Below are 18622 nucleotides of genomic sequence, written 5' to 3' on the forward strand. Positions count from 1 at the left end.
TGCTCCTGTGCCACTTTAATATGAAGAATACAAATCTGAGTCACCCAGCTCCATAATCCAGCTCTCAAATACTCAGTAGAGATCCTCTATTCCCTGCAATTCCCTGGCTTATTTCCTAGGCACATTTCTACAAGAAGGGAAGAAAGGATTCAGTCACTTTCATTAAATAAGTCTGGTTTACTCCCAGAAGAAATTTTATCCTAAGGGAAAGATACTGGCACTGCAGAATGGTACAGAAAAACCTTCCCACATGCACAGGGTGAACTAGGATGTTCACTCCAATTCTGCGACTTCCATACATCTCTGTTGAAAAATGTCCTGGCTTGTATTTTCTCTTTAGATTTTCTCAGCTAGATGCTGCTTAATCTGGACTACAACATTTAAAGTGTAGCAACAGAGTAAGACAGCCAGCAGTTCTGTTCAGTATCTCCAAGAAAGAAATGGGATATTAGTGATGCCAGAGCCCTATTTCTGCAGTTGAACTCAGGATAACACAAACTGTTCCACAGCCATGACACCTGAAGGAGAAAAGGAAAAAGGAATAACCCTAAACCAGTGCACTGATGAACTGATTCTGCTCTTTGGAACAGGAAGGAAACACGTAACACTTCCCACTTTTGATCCCTTATTTTCTTTTTTTACAGAACTGATGCCAGGTGAAACACTGCGCAATGACATCTGTATCATAAGGCCTCTGTGCTATCCACAATTTATAAAATCCAACTACGTCATGTGTTATCACACAACAGACTTTCCATATTGTCATGTAACAAGAATTCACCTTCTATGAGGATCCCAGGGAGTCTTTAGAGACTTTAATCAGCCTTCACACCACAAATATCCCACATATTAAAGATGGAATTAAGTCGGTATACTACTGCTTTCTGTTGGTTTCATGGAGGCAAAGACACAAACATCGATGAGTTACAGATGTACAAAAAGATAGTCTCAAATGATTTAAGCAGAAGTTGTGGAACTAAGATACTGTGCTAGAACCTCATGCAGGGGCTGCCATGCTGAACGCATGAAATCAAAGCCGACAGAGGTGGATAGAGTGATTCATCTATACAAGGAACTTGACTTTGTCATCCAGCTAAACAGCAAAGATGATGTGAAAAGTACCTAGGAAAAATTGAAGTCACAAACACACAGAGCAATATGATGCTTTTTTAATCAGGTTTTCAATCACAATGTAATTTTTTCCACCAACACAAACACAGACACTTAAAAATTATTTGTCTACAAAGAGGAACAAAATGATTTAAACAACTCCAGTAAATTCTGAGCAAATCTTCTATGATCTTCTCCTTGGGAGTCCACTCCAGCCAGCTTATAAATTTTGTCTGCTTCTATTTCACAAGACAAGAGGAGGTTGGGTTGTAGATAACCTTCTGTTCAAGTTCAGCATATCTTTTCAGAAGTGGACGATACAGCTAAATAGAAAAAAGAAATAAATATGTCTAGGTTGAAAAATTAGACTTCTGAATCATGCCACAGTTAAAAAAAACATCTTCAGACCTGAAAAATGCAGCATCTTCATAGGTACCTAGGGGTCTGTGGGTTTTTTTTCCTCAATTTGCTTAGAAAATGCACAGATTCTTCCTTCTTCAAATATCACAGTCATTTTTACCATCTCCTTGCAGATTGATTTTATGACACACACAGGTTCTTATTGTGACTGCATTCTTGCTATAAGGAGAAGTCATTACTTCCAGTGGAAGCAGCTCGGTTGAAGTCACCTCTCCCAGTCCGACATACCCCCACTGTAATAGCTGTCCTAATCACCCAGGCAGAAATCCTGTCCTTGCCTCCCTCCACTGTCTCACGATGGATCAGTTTCTCTGTCCCATCCTCTTTGGCCTTGCTAGGAAGTACACTGCCACCCTCTAGCACAAACACTGCTGTCAAAAAAGAAAGGTCCTCCTTGGCTAATATGCTGACCAAATCATTCTAAAATACACTTCATGCTCTCTTTCCTGCCACTCTCATACTTCCTTATCTATTTGAGCTTCTCTTTCACACATCTACCACAGCCATGAATTTGCCCATCTACAGTCTGCTCCATGACCAGACTCATCAATCCCTGATCCCACACTCTGGAGGACAAATGGAGACACAACTTCTTTCCACAACTAAACCTGAGTAGCTTTTTTGTATTTCATTAGCTAGAATTCTTCAGGAATTAATTATTACAACCATAAAAAGAAGAATTAAGACTCAGAGGTATTCAAAACCCCAGATTCAAATACACTCTATGCTTTTGGATATTGGCAAAATCCATGTAGGGATTTGTTTCATTCATTACTTTTGTCTTTTTTTCTCCTTTGCTTCAAATTCATCACAGGATGCATCATAGAAGATGAGCTGCTAGTATGTGACCAGGTTACATAGCAGAAAGCCTGAACAGAGCCTAGCCCTACTGCTGGCTCCAACCTAAAACTGTGCTTCATCTACATCTTAGAGATACACCTTCTTCCTTATCTCCTCTTTCTGAATTGTCCATCTAATAAAATCAGTAGTTTGACAAGCCATACCAGAACAGATTCACTCATTTGCTAGCTTGAGCACAAAGAAGGGACTGCCAGGAGCCAGTGTGGGGTCTGGTATAGGCATGAGCAGTCCTTAAGAGGATGCCATAAGGTCGTGCCGCAATGAATCCTAGGGGCCGCCAGTCTAGTCTACAAGCCCTCTGCACTGATGTTATTCATAATCAGGGCAGTCTAGCTTCTGGCTCCAGGTTCACAGAGGTTACAGAGCCATAATGAATCATACCCAGTAAACTGAATTACTGCTCTCATCAATAAGTGAGATCCAGCATTTAAGTGCAATTTAAGTGCATTTTATCCGGGTAAGATCCACAGCCAACAACCGGGTATGTATTTGTGTGAAAAACTCAGGAGGAAAATATTTCAAGTGTAAACTATGAGGCTGTAGGAAGAGATAGAGTTGTTCTTGCTCAGTTTTATGTACAGTCCTGCATCAGCAAGTCACACTTTCTCAGATGAATTTAAAAAAATAAAAATCCCACTTTTTGCTAACCTAGGAGATAAAAAAAAATTGTGTCTTTTAGTTTTGTGTTTCAGTTAATGGCAAAATATCCAGTTTCTGTGTTTCACTCTTCCTGAATGATGGTTTCAGTCTGACCAGTGAAACCTGGAAATACCTCTTCATTCTCACTTCCACCTTCCACAAGGGCATGTGACAGAGAGTTAATGGACAAATTCTGCAGGAGCCTGTTTAGATCAACTCCTTCCTATTACAATCAGATGTTACAGAAGTTAAAGTACATTTCCACAACAGATTAAGTATATGGAGGGGAAGAAGAGAAGGAGCATCTACAGCAAAGGGAAGGAGACACTGTTTGCTAGCCAAGGCATCATTATGACAGTTTTAAAATCCATCTCACGGTGACTAGTGAGATGGTGCAAGATCCATTTCACAGTGACAGAACTGTAAGACTGACTGGTTTTACAGTATCTTTCACTGATTAAAACACAGAAAACTACTTGTTTCTTATTCTGCAGCAGACTTGTTCAGTGACCCCGGGCAACTTATTTAACATGTATGTGCCCCAACTCCACTTCTCCACAGGACAGCGATATGAGATCCATGAAGATTTATGCAGATTTATGGTGTTAGACAATAAAATGAGCTCCTATTATGAAATACCACTTGTCTCAGCATGGTATTTTTAACTAACTAACTGCATGAGGGCCTTGCAAGCTCAGTGAAGTACATATATATATATATATATATATATATATTCTTGTCATGTTCCCAAAGGGTATTATTGCTCCCATTTCTCCTAAATATGCACATCAGAGTACAAAAAATATTGGCCAGGCAACTACAGCTATAACTGGCAGTATCAGTATGCCAAACAAAACCAGCACCTTTATTCACTGAATCATCTATAACCAAGCCTCTCTATTCCTTACTTTGCTGTTCAGTAATCTGATAAACCCTAAGCACTTCTCAGCAAAGATTCAGCACAACAAAGCTGCATTGGTAAGTGAGCTCAGAGAAAACAGGCTCTGTATTATTTACCCAGCAGTATTTCTACAAAATACACAACAGCATATTTATTAGGACGCTGGGAAGCATTATTGTTAATACATCATTCTAAATTAAAATGTGTCAAAATAAATGAACAACATCATTTACTGATACAGTTTCTTTTCCTGTTTATTGGACTTAAGCACTTAGCTTGCTAATTGACAAAATTCAGGCATTTGCAATAAGCTTCTCGGCCATTAGTGTAAATGAATGCTGCATTATGGACCATCTGAAAGAAATGCAAACAGAAAATTAAGAATATTCCTTGTACTCTATTTTTTTTTCCTTTGGGGTAAAAAGCAATGCAGTTCAGAGGGCTAAGCCAAAGTCCTAAATTCCTCTCCTCGGGGAATCTGGCAGTGTTACCACCAGTACATCATGGCTGATAAGTGCACCACTTCTACGAGCTTTTCACAAGCAATATTTTACATGCCAGCTTGACACCAGCTGAAGTTTGGGGCCAAAGCAGAGCAGCTCTCATGAAGTATGGAGAAGAAAAGCCCAATTGCACTGACTGAGAATATGGCCTGAGAGTGCACACAGCTATGTCTGTGAAAGATGCTTCACTGTCTCTGCCACAACTGAACTGCCCCTGCAGAACCTCAGGCAAATCCTCCTAAGTGATACCAGGGGTCTTTATCTTGAGGCAATTATATAGATTTATTTTTATAATTGAGGTCCAAAGGGAATAAAGACCTCTCGATGCATAAAAACTCAAGAACATAAATTCCCTGTCTGTCATAGCCTCAAACCTAATGTATCAAACCATGATATTTAACAAAAGCAATTACATGTATCACAACATGAACCTTATTATTGTCCATAATTTAATTGTCCTTGCTATATTATGGCTTCTTCTCCTGCTTATCTCCGTAGCCTACTCCACAACATCAGCAGTACTCAGATGGCTCTGCATTACTGTGATGGCTTCATTTACCAAACTTCTCTCCTGAGATAATCTGGCCCCACTCTGACAGTCCCACAAATAACTAAGAAAATGCTAATGATAAATACTGCATTATAATAAGGAATAACTTAACCTGCCCTGCCTGGAAAACACTTTCAAATAAGCGTTACCTTGTGCTCTAGTGCAAATCAAATATGTCATCCTCATGCCACCTCTCACCATGGCACCAGCCTATGACTTAAGTCAGCAAATAGACAACTCTTTGAGAGACTAACAAAAGAATCACTTCAAGCTAAATTTGAGTTGGAGATTGTTGTCTTGCCTGTGTTGGCTCAACAGCAGAGTAGAGGTTTCTGTATGTAGCAGTCTTATCTCAATACTGCAGAGAAGATTGCTCTTCTGGCAGCTTGAATAATCGTTTCTTCACTACCAGCTCTTCAGCCTTCTGCTTTGGTACCAGAGCAGTGCTTGGGACCAAATGCAAAAATCAACAAAACCTGTTGGTTTTTCATTAGGGCTCTGAGCCATTGGTAAAACTTGCTTTAAACTTCCCATTTCCTTTTTCCATTTGGTGTAGTTGATAACAGAGGAAATAAAACCCCCTGAAATACAAAGACATGATGCACAGGGAAGTTGTGAATGCTCCATCCCTAGCAGTGCTCAAGGCCGGGTTGGAGAGAGCCCTAGATGGCATGGTCTAGTGCAAAGAGTCCCTACCCATGACAGGGCGGTTGGAACTAGATGATCTTAAGGTCTTTTCCAAGACTAACTATTCTATGATTTTATAAATTAAACAGGGCTTTTACTTTTGTCCTGCCACTCTCTAAAAGCAAAACCAGCTACAAATTATTACAACAAGCAACAATCCATGTGGATCCTTCTATCTCCTGCAATGGTATGTTAGCCAATGATTAGAGCAAGTCAAAATTTACAAATTACAAAGGTTATGCTGGTGATTATCTAATTTTAATTTACCCTAGTACGTTTAATCTACCCTGAATTGGTTAAAATTAATCAGTCTCTTACAAATACTAACTACTTCTGATAGGTCCCTTTCTTAAAAAAAAAACAAAAACAAAACCAAACTCAAATTACTCAAGAGATTTGCCTAAGAAATCAAGAGTTACAGGTGTTTTATTTTTAAGTCATAGCAGTTGTTCACCTTTCTTAACACAGAAAGAATACTTGTAAAGCAGAAAGAATATGACGGTGTGCTGAAATACTCTGAAGACTCCTCCAAGGAACCATACCTCCAACAATTAATTTATTTACTTCAGATAGTCATTCTGCAAGCCTATCTTAATCAGTTTAATAGGTTAAAAAAAATATTGGCTACACAAATCACCTTAATCAAACTCCCATCAATACCTATTATATTTTGGTGGTTGTATTATTATTACCTACTTTGCAATAAATTAGCAACCTAAACCAATACTGGAAAATAACCTCCCCCCTCAAAAATCTAACTCAACAAAAATATAATTATTTTAAATCAATAACTAAGTCATTATAACCTTCCTGGGTAATGGGGTCACTTCTATAAATCCCCCTACTTACAAGGCAATTTACCAAAGTCAAGAAAACCAGTTAGGTCTACATTTTCCCTTCTTGAATTTTTGCAGGATTAATATGTCTCAGTAGAGTCAATAATGCAATCAAAAATACACATCCAGAGGTCGTGTGCTATGTGTTCTCCCTAAAAAACCCTTCAGGACAATATCCCAATAAATCTAACACTAGGCACATGGAATGTGTAAGCACAAGTGATCCAACTCCAGATAATCATGTTCTCTCCCATGCTTTTTTGCTTAATTAACCCACTAGCCAACCATCTCTGTTTTAATAGATTACTAAAATAAATCTGAATTCTAATGCTGGAATAATAGATTCTTTCTGTCCGTAAAATATACTTATTGCTTAAGAATCTCCTGGTTATTTCTGGTCATGCTTAGCGGTTCTGATTAGTCTTTCTCCACGGGAGGGGGTGGAGAGGAGGCTCCAAAGAGATGAGATGACTCTTTAATTTTTGTTATTCTTAAAATAGGGAAGAAGGATTAACCCACAGATGACTGACTTCAGCTACCCCGGTTGAGTAACTGACCAAAGACTATCACCACAGTGACTCCCACCAGAATATCTTATGACAGAATTAGACAGAATTAGAAACAAGCCCAAGTGAGACCCCACACCCTACAAATTTACTGTGAAATCAGGTTCAGGTAAGAGACTTGTGGTCATAGCCAGAGAAAGGGATTTACCCTCTCTGAAATGGTCTCTTCAAGGCAGGATGGTCTGCTACAGGATAAAGTCACATTTTTGCCAGACAAGGTGGAGCTTATGTGACTTCAGTTTCCAATAACTACTAATTCATCACCCATCACAAGCTCTATGCTCCCCATTTTGAGACTTTATTCTATTTTACTTGCCCATCAGTTTAATTGAACCAGAAGAGCGGTTTTGTGTGCCCTGCCCTTCCTTTCTGAACTCACATTCATTATCACAAACGATCCCTCAGCAATCAAAGAAATACTTTTTGCATTTTTGGTTCCTGGAAACCCCTACTGCGTGCATAAGCCTTGGCAATGAAGAGTAAGCTACATCAAACTGTCGCGTTTGACCTTTTTCTATAGGAGGTTTTCCTCTCTCCAATGATCTAACACATGTTGTCTCCTACCTATACCAGGAAGAAAGGATGAAATCAGAGCAGATTGCTGTGTTATGACCTGTTTTTTCTCCACCCTGCCAAGATTTAGCTGTAGCTGTCCAAAAAATGTAGGAAAGTGGTCCGGGGAATTTCACATTGGTTAGCCAGACCCTCTCAGATGAGCTCCTCAGTGAGACAGAATTTAACCTCAGGACGACTTTGAAGTTTATAAAAAGAACCATCATTTAACTGAAAGGCTCTAACCTCAACAGAATGAAATTGGATGGACAGGGCAATGCAGCTCTGTAAAAAACAGAATCAAACTGACTCATCCCATTATGAATTTTTACTGCACTGTTCATGCTAACACACTGTATTACTGACAGGCCCTCTGGCTTTCTGCAGTTTCACAGCCATGAAACTGGCCAGGGAATCCACCATCAACTGCAAAATTATAAGACAGGAAAGGAAAAAAAAAAAATGGTGTGGAATATGTAATTGCAAGAAGCTGCTTTTAATGGAATGAAGCTGGCAAGCTAAGCTAACGTGCAGGAACAGTTATTTCTTCACATGCCGTTTGGCCACTACTTTCTCTGTCATTCAGTCTTATCTACTGGGGCAATAATTCAGTGCTGTACATCATTTAAAACCAATAAAGATGTGCTATGAGAGCCAGGTCTAACCAAGTGGAAAAGGAGAAGAAAAGTAGCAGGAGAGAGATAATTAACTCTTTTAGCTTCCAGGCCATTTTATGCAGACGGTAAAGGAGAAAGAGGTAAATGAATTCCCCACTGATCTCCACAGCTAGGTCAGCTTGGCTGCTGCAGGGGTACAAGGTGCTTGCTGTTCTTGCAAGGCCCCTGTGAGTGACAGCTGTATTCCCTGCCCTTGAGTTTTTATAGCTGAAGCAGCACTGGGGGGTCAAAAGCAGGTCTCTGAGCGCTCTCCAGCTCCACACAAGACTGCCTGGTAGCTTTTCAGCAGACAGCATTTTTGGGGGGAACAGGGCAGCAGCATGAGGTCGAATCATACACCAGGGATCTGCTCCTGAAGTGTATTCCCTGCAGAAGGTTTCAGCTGCAGAAGGCTTCAGCTGCAGAACACATGACATAGGTCATTGCTGTTAATTATTTTATCTTTTAAAATGAGGGGGGAAGGTTGAGTAAATGAGATCAGATCAATCAAGTTTAAATTATTCAATGTCTTAATATTTCTGAAGGGGACTTCTATTCGATTACTGAGCTCCTCCATCTCAGTTAATAATTAAATAATATGCTGGCAGGCACAATGCAGCATGATCATTTCTGTTACTACTCATGATGATATCTAGTGCTCCACTACACATGTAGCTGGGAGTTAGTAGTTTTGGCAGATCATTAATTTCCCAGTTTAAATAAAAGCTTTAAAACCTTGTTGCCTGTAGTTAGGGCACATCCAAATCTCATAAATGGAAAGTGTAAGGCTGTGTTGATGTAAAAGTTTCTGCACAGCTGAAGACAGAGTTAGATTCACTTTTGGTTATTTAAACTTGTGTTCTCTAGTAATCTTGCTGTATTGTATTGTTTATTACTGGACGTGCTATTTCAGAAGGTGTTGTAAACTAAGGCTTTTGACATCTGAAGTACAGGGCTGCACTGGTCTTACAGGTGCTGGAACCACAGTTAGCAACAATGACTGTTTCTTTTGCTTTATCTATGTGGTCCCACAAAGCACAAGTTTCACCTTGAGATGAGCACAGTACTGAAGCTGTGCCTACTGAATCCTCCCAGTTGGAACTCCTTCCAACTGGGAACTACAAGTAAAGATATAGAATTGCTCTTTCAGTGCTTAAGATCAGGAAGGATTTGTTGGGGATGTTTTCCAAGAGGCCAGAAAGCACTATCAGCATGACTTTTTCCATGCTGCTTGCTGCAAACTATCAGTCAAGACTATGTTGTCAATATTGTCAGTTACAACCTGACCGACCTGTATCCAAATTCAACCTGTAACTTTTTCTGTCCCTTAACAAACAGATTTTGCTCTCTGATAGTACCTACTTGGAAAAATCAGTCTCACAGACCTGGATGGAGTGATCGGATCATTGCATCATTACAGCACTAAAGATCTCTCCAAATCAAATCTATCTTTCCAACAAGGAACAAGAACTGTGTAACCAAATGTTTTTTTAAGTTAATCTATTTTACTAGAAGAGTTAGTAAAACACTACATTTTGAAGCAGACAGGAAATTAAAAGAAAAATGGTATTCCCAAGCTTGCTCACCTCCTCAGCCCCAGCAGCTGGCGTAACAGCCAATTTAGGCTCTGGTGCTAATTTCACGACATCAGCCAAGGACACATTCGTTTCAGCTACAAACCCTGCAATGAGAATCACAACCCTGATCAATGCAAAAAGCACGATGAGGGACTGGAAATTAATACATTATATTGATCTTCCCTGGTCAGGTCACCATTCAGGACTGAAGGATAAATGGCAGAAGATCTTACATTCCTGCGCACTAGCCCAGGAAACTGGGACTCTGTGATTGAGTTTTTGCCACTCACTCAATTTGTACCCTGGGGAATACGTAAGCAGCAGAAATGCTGCTCAACAATATCAGTAATTATTTATGGTTACAACAATACAGTAAACAGCAGTGAAAATATGTGGAAGCAAGGGATTCAAGGACAAAATGTGACTAAACAAAAAGCAGGAAGAGAAATGAAAACACTGTCAAGAAAATATCCTGCAAAGTATTAAATATATTTATATATAAGGAAGCAGAATAATAGGGGAGTTCTGGTACTACAAAGCATTTTGCTTTGCAAGTGACTCGCAATTTCAGGAGTTCTATGTACGCCTACTAAGTACCCCAGGCTAACTGTGGAACACCCTACTTGTACACGGTAATATTATTAAGAAACCCTTGCCATCAATATTTCATTTATATTAGCAAGTCTTCACTTTTACTCAATTCCTTTGCCTGGCCAAGAGTGAGTCAGCTGAAAGCATCAATCAAAAATGCCATTTAGAAACACACACTGCAAACCCCTGGGGCTTGGCTGGCAGAATATCTGAGCTAAGGAGTCCCTCCATCGGCATGGCATCTGAAATCTTCTCTGAAACGCTCTGTCAACCAAGCCTCAAGATTTCATATGCCAAACTGGCAGAGGGAATACTCATCTTCCATACACAGGAAATATATGTGTACAAACTTTAACGACAGATTCGCATTTTACATGCATTCATGGACAAGGAATTTGCCTGCAGCATTAGGTGCTGGGAAGCTTCTGCTGGCTTCTGAAGGAGTGGGCAAAGTTTGAGTACAGAGAAAAACAGTTTGGAAACCTGGCCCCCAAGGTGGAAAAACGGTCTTATTATGGCTTCAAACATACGGATAATCTAACAGGACTGTTTCTGCTGTCCTGCAAAAGCATACTTTGCTTGTCAAAACCCTTGTGTATTTTTTGGAAATAAACAGAAGAGCATGCTGAGTGTATTAAACACATTGACTCAAGTTTTTTGCTGTGTGATTTTCTGTGCTGTTTTCAAATGCAAGAGAGCATGTAGTGTTTAGATGCTATAACGTGACAGCAGAATTTGCTTCTAAAATTAAAACCTGGCTGATTTCTTCTGATGGCTGATGTTATCTTTTCCATGCTTGTTGAAATCCCATGATTTCACATGAATTTGTGCTGAAGCTGTCCATGTCTTCAGGTCCAAATCCTAAAGTTTCTAATCAAAAAACTAAGGCTAATAAAATTCGACCTAAATAAGGATTTAAGAATTTGATACACATTCCTTGACTTGTTTAGTTGTAAGATACTAGGAACTGTTTTAAAAATAGGAATAAAATCTCCTGCCTGGGATTCAACTCTTAAATGGCTGAGGGCCCACCTTAACATACATCTGCATGCATTAATAGATGTAAGTTAATTAACACTTTAAATCTGGGACTTGGACTGTTACATTACAAGGAGTGATGTAGTACAGTGAGCAAAACGACTGGTCAACCTAAGAGTATCCCAGGCTTTATGCTTTTACAAGAGAAAGCGCATGGAGCCCATGACACCTTGCTTATCCTTCATCTTGACATTTAAAATCTGGAAGATACATACAGGTTGAAAAACATTTACTTGGCCAGCAATATGCCTGGTTATGTCGTCCCTGCCCTCTCTGGTCTTCTTTGCTTGCACTGATCTTTTGTCTGGTTTGACATTTTAGCAAGCTGGTTCACAGCCTGGTCCACAAAGCAGGGCAGCAAGCTACACCAGCACCTTCAGTTGGCTGTATTCCCCTAAGAGTGGCACATCAAAGTAGTCACTCAACACATTAAGGTCCTAGACCTTCCTCTGTAAGTACCAACAGTTTTCAGGCCCTATCCCTTGGCTCAGAAGCAGCCACCAGATTTGAATTATAACGTAAGTGTTATTCTTGGGCCTGATCCAAGTGTGCTAAGAGCAAAAAACCCTCTTTGACCTGAGCGACCTTCCAGTCAGATCCACACAGCTTTATTCTCCTTTTTCAGTAATGTTAATCCCAAGTATTAATCAACTGAAATTAAATGCCCAGACCACTCAGAAGTATCTCCTCACAGTCTTACCGTGAATTGCCCTGTAAGCACTTCCTAAACAAGCAGAGTTGGTGGTATCGATAGTATACACTGGTGCATTGAACACGTCAGACAGGACCTGAGAAGTATCAAAGCATCAGTTACATATGTTCATGAACAATGAGGGACCAGCAAACCCCTATCACTGCTCAGGAAAACAAATAACTACCATACACACCAGACAAGCATTTGGGTAGCCAGGGAAAGAAGCGCTGCAGGAAATGATGAGTTCTGAACTTGTCACACAAGACGGTACTGGTAAATCTGAACTAGAGTTGTAACTGCAGCCAGGAAATCAAGTCCCATATCTCTCTAGATCTCTTTATTGCAAGTTCAGAGGAGTCTGGGTTTAAGCACTTCCTCCCTCATAAGCCCACACAACCAGCCCATGGCAAAGACTTACATCAAGGAGATGTAATCAAGGAGATCTGCTCAGGAATCCACAACTGGTGCCTGTTTTCTTCCATCACATTTATGGCTGAGCCAAGCAGGCAGGAAGGAGAGAGGAACCAGTCATGGGTCCTCAGTTCTTAATTTTGATAAAACAGAAGTTCCAGCAGAATGAAGGCCTGCTAAGCCTGTCTTCCTCACCTCCACCATTCCCATCATATTAGGGTTAGCAGGAAGAATGACATGGGAGTTGGTTACAGACTACATTTAGCAGGAATTTTCCTGTATTCAAGGGATCCTGAGCTATGAAGATGTACCGAGACACTTCTCAACTTGGCTTGAGCTATACAAAGAAAATGTTACAGGCAAAGAATTTGTCATGGTATCAGACACTAAAGATATTTGACCACACATTGCTCTGCACTGAAATAAATACCAGGCATTGTGCATTCACTGAGTACATATGCTTTTCCCCACAGTGTAGGTTTAGGAAAATAGATATAAAAGGGAAAAAATTAAGACATATTTGGATAGGGACAGAGGAGGCTCAATAACACTTTTCCAAAAATATTGTCAACAAACTCCATCCATTTCAGTTTCATCTTCTCTAGGATTGCAAGTGTCTCTCAGGCTGAGCACTGTAAAAAGCAGGTAACAATTCAGATGTAACTTGTGCTGGTCTTATTATTTTTGCCAAAGGGAACAAAGAATCACCTGATTTACATCTGGACAATTAAGTCTAAATAAAGCCAGAGTGCCCAGGAATCCAAACCATTTGAATCAGTGATATACAACCCTGACCCAGGGATTCACAGCTCCACTGATCATGGGCCCCATGGCTTCATAAAAGACGACTAAGAAATTCAGTTCGTATGTGCTACAGAAAAGAATAGCATGTGAGGTTTTTTAAAGGCTTTTGCCTCTTTCTCTGAATGTTTGTGGGGAATCTGCAAATCAAAACCTTTGAAAATCACTAATTATAATATTAAACAAAGGTGGCTGGCTGCTCACTAGAATCCAGTGAAAGGCCGAGATTATACACTTAAAACACTCTTCTGGTAAGATAGCCAGGTCAGTAATGTCTAACTTCACTTGCACGCAAGTATTGAGCAGTACATGAGCTTCAATGCTAGAAGACAAATGGAAAATTAATCACGGTACCTATTAAGAAACCCTCTGGAAATTATAAGGTCACAGAATGCTGGTTCCACTGCCCATCCTCCCAGGCAATACTACTGTAGTGTTTCAGCACATTCCCCATCTGCTTCTTCATCCCAACTCTGATAGGTATTTCTTTTCTTAAGCTTGAATTGTACATTCCTTTGGACAACACAGGTCTATTCTGCATCTCCGCAGAGCCTTATACATTGCAGCTCTATACTGAATGCTAATAAGTGCTCTAATACTACAAATAACAGCTACCTTTTGTGTCACATCATTATAAAGTTAAAATTATTCAAAGTTCATATATTCAGGAAGTCATTTGAAACTGTGGTATCTCCCATTGATAACTTTTAAAGAAACCGTTAAAGGTTTTACTGTTAAAAATATTTCAGTGTTTCATGTGGTCATTAATCAAGGACCACATCTGTTATAAAAAGCTTCCCAGAACTGCAGAGAAACTGCCCTACTATATTTTTTCTTTTTAACAGATTTTCCTAAATTGCCTCCTTTGCAGTGTAAAATATAGGAGTTACTGAATGTTAATTAAATGATAGCCTTTCGTAGCCCTCGAACAAATTATCCAAAATTGACCATGATAAGGGTGGAAGCTGTTATTCTTCACGCAACTTATATGGTTTCTGAGGTTCTGATTAAATTAAAAAGAAGGATCCAATTAACCAGTGATTGAATTAAGTGGATGACACTGTATTGATCATATTATTTTAAGACACTTCTAAGGAGTTTTAAAAGCAGCTGTATTGTTACATGTGAAGAGCAAGCACCACTCCCCCATCCCCACAATTTTTCAGCTGTGCTGCAGAATTACATGCTGTAAGACCATTCTGTTCTCTGTCTATATTCCACAGCAAGGAGATACTCCTGGGACCTGAATTGGAAATGCAGCTTTAAAAACAAACTCATCTATTAATCCAATCTCTTTCCTGACATATTCTTAGTAGAATTACCCCAGTAGGGACCAATGTTTTAAGCAATTAACCTATCAGTTAATTTTCTAACGTCAGGTTCTTAAGCAAAATAACCAAAGCAGATGAAGAGAAGTGACATCTACAGGCAAAACATGCCAAATTTGCTGTGTCCTAATCAGCTGTACAACCAGTGGTTATACAAACATGTTTTAGATGGTTTAAACCACGACAGGAGAAAAACAGTTTTTCACTCTTTGCTCTTTAACATCCATTTGGTCCAGCTCAGGTTTTGCAGAGCAGATGACCTTCCTTTCATATGGTTATTACTGTCAGAGTATGGTATCAGTTAAAGCTGGCCTCTAGACTTTCTTTAGCTCATGGAAAGGGATTAGCATCTCTGGAAAACAATTCACCCTGTGCTGATCAACTCCAGTGCCAGTACTTAGCCCAAGATTAAGACAGGTACTTTTTGGTGTAAATGTCTACCTCCAGGCTCAATGTTGGAACCTGTAGTCAAAGGGGAGCTTGTCAAGGCAGTCAGTGGAGTGCAGAAAGCTCTCAGGTTCACTCAGAGGGAGACATCTACATTTGGTAAGTCAAGACACCATCCGGTTTCCTTTATAATGTAACTGACTGGATCTCTCCTGACTATTACAGGATTGACAGATCATATACGCAACATCACAGATGACTGGATTTGGGCAAGATGAATCCCAATCCAGATGTCTAGCTTTGAGCTAGTAAAAGCCAGGTGAGAGGCCTCTTACTATGTGTCAGTAAGGCTTTGCCAAATCTCAACAGGTAGAACCACCTGGTAGTCTGCTCCCAAAAAGATGGATGAAGGATCTTAACAATGCCTGGATGTGCAGCAACAGCAGCAGAAGGGGAAGGTGAGAAGAGGGAGGACGGACTATGCAGAGTAGCCTCCCCTCAGTATGTGACATGATGCTAATAAGTAACAAATACTCAGAACAGCAAGGGCAGGGTTTTGAAGTTTGTATGGGGGATTTTGTTTGTTTGGATTTTTTTGAGTGTTCAACACCAGCATAACCACACCCCAGTTTAAACCCATAGTCCAACTTTGATCTGAATAACAAAAACCACAAAAAACCTCAAGATTTTGTATCAAGTCTCTTATTGATTTCTTTGTTGATTGATTTAAGTAATGAGACCAGGAAATCACAGGGCTTCAGATACACACATTCATAGAACTAGTCAAATGTAAGAAGCACTGGGCTAACAGTTTCCACACTAAACCTGAAGAAAAGCCCCAAAGACCTGCAGCAGATTCACAGTCCCATTTCCACACATTCCTGTGCAGCTGCACTGATTTGGATTCAGTATAGCAAAATAAAAACAGAAATGAAAATGTAACTGCAAGTTAAAGCAAAGTATTCAATTTTCTTCTTACCTGTAAGATCTTTTTATTGTGTGATGCACCACCAGTAGCCAAAATCCTTGTTCTCGGCACTGCAATGTAATACAACATACAGATCAGACTGAAAGCCTGTATTGTCAAGATTAGTACTACTGAACCAAGCAATGAGAACAAGGAGAGGGGAGGCAGATGGTCTGGGTTCTCTCCCTGTACCTCTGATTTACCTTCTGTAAAAAAGGAGATAAGACTAATTACCCACCTTTCCAAGGCACATTAGAACACTTCCTGAGAAGAGGCAACATAAATATTGCAGATCTATTACTATTATAGTGCTATCAAAGTCAGGGAGATTTACAAAAGAGATATACAGTAAGAAAGGCAGAGTGTTATCATAGTACAGAGCTCTGGTTTGAGGTCAGATTGGTTTGGCTCATAGCTGTACATATACAAACTGACAGATAACCTTTAAAATCAGCAATACTTTTAAACTTATCTCCTTGTGACGTTTACAGTCAGAGCTCACTAAATCTGAGCAATCCCTATCTGCTTGAATGACAAGGAAGTGTGTCGAAAGGTAATTAGAAATGGTCTAAGTCACTTCAATAAAATAAAAAGTATCTGAATCTTCATCCAGTGCAAACCCACAGCTTTGGGGATGATAAAAAGAAATTATCCTATGTTCTTTAGTCTCTAAAGAAACCCACCTTTCCTTCTCATATTCCTGAATGTCTGTCCTGTGCCTCATCATTTACTTGTGTGCATGCTCCTCTGGAGCACAGAATGTGATAAGCCATACATTTATCCATAACTGCACTTCAGCAAGGCATTATGAATGTGAGTAGTCCAAATGATCTCACTGAAATTCTTCAAAGGCTTAAAACAAAATACATGCATAAATACTTTGATACCATACATTAAAAAAAAATAATAAAAAAATCTAAACAATTAACCTGATTTATGACAATAGGAAATGATACTATCATGTATACCCTCCCAAAAGCAGAATTTTACTGTGGTTATTGTTTTGTTATCTTAATCTCCTTTTTAATAAAAGTTAATCTATTTCTCACAAGGCAAGGTTGGTCAATTTATACTGATACCCTAAACAACTTCTTGTCATTTATCCTTTCAAGTATCTTAATGAGAAAAGCCCTGAAGACAGAACTAGAAATAAACAACAGACAGCTCACTATGCCAGATCTAGACATAGAGCGAGGTGTTCAGGTGGAGTCTAAGACCCAGACAAAGCCTTGCATGGGGAACCCTATTTTGCTGATAAATCTAATTTTATTTTCCTCTTTGGAGGATATTCAGTGATGCACAAATTGGGTTTTAAAAGCCATTAGGATCTCTGTCAATGTCAGTAAACAAATAAAACAAACAGCAGAGTGATTCCTCAGGGAAAACAAGTTTCAATTATGCCAACGCAGAGTGACAGATCCCTGCCAAGATTATCACAACAGCATAATAGCACAGAAACCAGTGAAAAATAACTAGTAAGCCTGTGTTCCTAGAAACCAAACTGAACTCTAAATGATTTGTTGCAAATACAAATTCTTGAAGAGCTACAGTATCCAACATGAAAACACCACATTTCAGAGACAGCCAGCAAGGCAGAATGAGAAACAAACACGTTTGCTACACTTCACAGCAGCTAAAACTGAAGAATAAGGCTTGTTTGTGCTTCCTTGCCTCTGCAAAGGGGCTTCGTAAACTGTTAGGCTATTACCATCAGGGAAGAAGGGTGGACAATGTATAAGTGGTAAAGCCGAACAGCAACCACTCCCGTGAAAACTGCAAACATACGTTAGCTCAACTGCTTCTTAGGCTTCCACCTGCATGCCAGCTCTCTCTCTTTTAGGGCTCCACAGCTTTCCAAATGTTTCAGAGCTCTGTCAGCATATACTGCCACCTGCTTGGGCTGAGGCCAACAGGGCTGATTTGTGCCTTTCACCTGACTCAGTGGCCCTGTAACACATAACATGCTTGCTTTGGGAATCGAGGACTGGACAGGAGACTTACTCCTTGCTAGGTCAGAAGTTTCAAGTTTTGGCTATGTTATCAATTTATGCCATAAGTATAACAGATCTCAACTCTAAAAGTGTTTAACACCCTGATTACCTGCACACCCATCTTAATCGAGACTAACCCTTTCACAGAAAAATACTAAAACATTATTTCAGTATGTAGCTAACCTGCATGATAAAATATACTAACCCAATTTACACTGCAAAGTTTGTAATGTTGGGATATCTCAGGTTCTAAATTGGATCAGTTCATGAATCATAGAATCATAGAATCATAGAATCGTTAGGGTTGGAAAGGACCTTAAGATCATCTAGTTCCAACCCCCCTGCCGTGGGCAGGGACACCTTATGCTAAATCATATCACCCAAGGCCTCATCCAACCTGGTCTTGAGCACTGCCAGGGATGGAGCATTCGCAACCTCCTGTGCACACAGAGTAAAAAAACCCAACAAAATCCTATGCTGAAGCTACGTGAACATCAAAACCATTCATTCCCCTCCATTTCAAATAATTGGGCTCACTTCATCAAAACATATCCCA

General features: G+C 39.7%; 1 protein-coding gene across 3 annotated transcripts in view; it reads right to left on the reverse strand.

Annotated features, from left to right (window-relative positions):
* Window positions 1–1153: 1153 nt before the first annotated feature.
* Window positions 1154–18622, reverse strand: part of XYLB (xylulokinase) — an 87484-nt gene continuing 70015 nt past the window's right edge. For 2 of the 3 annotated variants that reach the window (XM_057398311.1, XM_057398312.1), the window contains exons 16-19: window positions 16088–16146; window positions 12188–12275; window positions 9868–9962; window positions 1154–1433 (exon numbers count right to left, since the gene is read on the reverse strand). In XM_057398311.1, coding sequence (XP_057254294.1) covers window positions 1350–1433; window positions 9868–9962; window positions 12188–12275; window positions 16088–16146 — 326 coding nt within the window. In that variant the 3' untranslated portion in view covers window positions 1154–1349. The remainder of the gene's footprint in view (window positions 1434–9867; window positions 9963–12187; window positions 12276–16087; window positions 16147–18622) is intronic. The other variant, XR_008970773.1, reaches the window with a different exon arrangement.

Source organism: Pezoporus wallicus, unplaced genomic scaffold, assembly GCF_028554395.1.
Source record: "Pezoporus wallicus isolate ANWC-B61680 ecotype Strahan unplaced genomic scaffold, APGP_CSIRO_Pwel_v1 contig_7237, whole genome shotgun sequence".
Lineage (NCBI taxonomy): Eukaryota > Metazoa > Chordata > Aves > Psittaciformes > Psittacidae > Pezoporus > Pezoporus wallicus.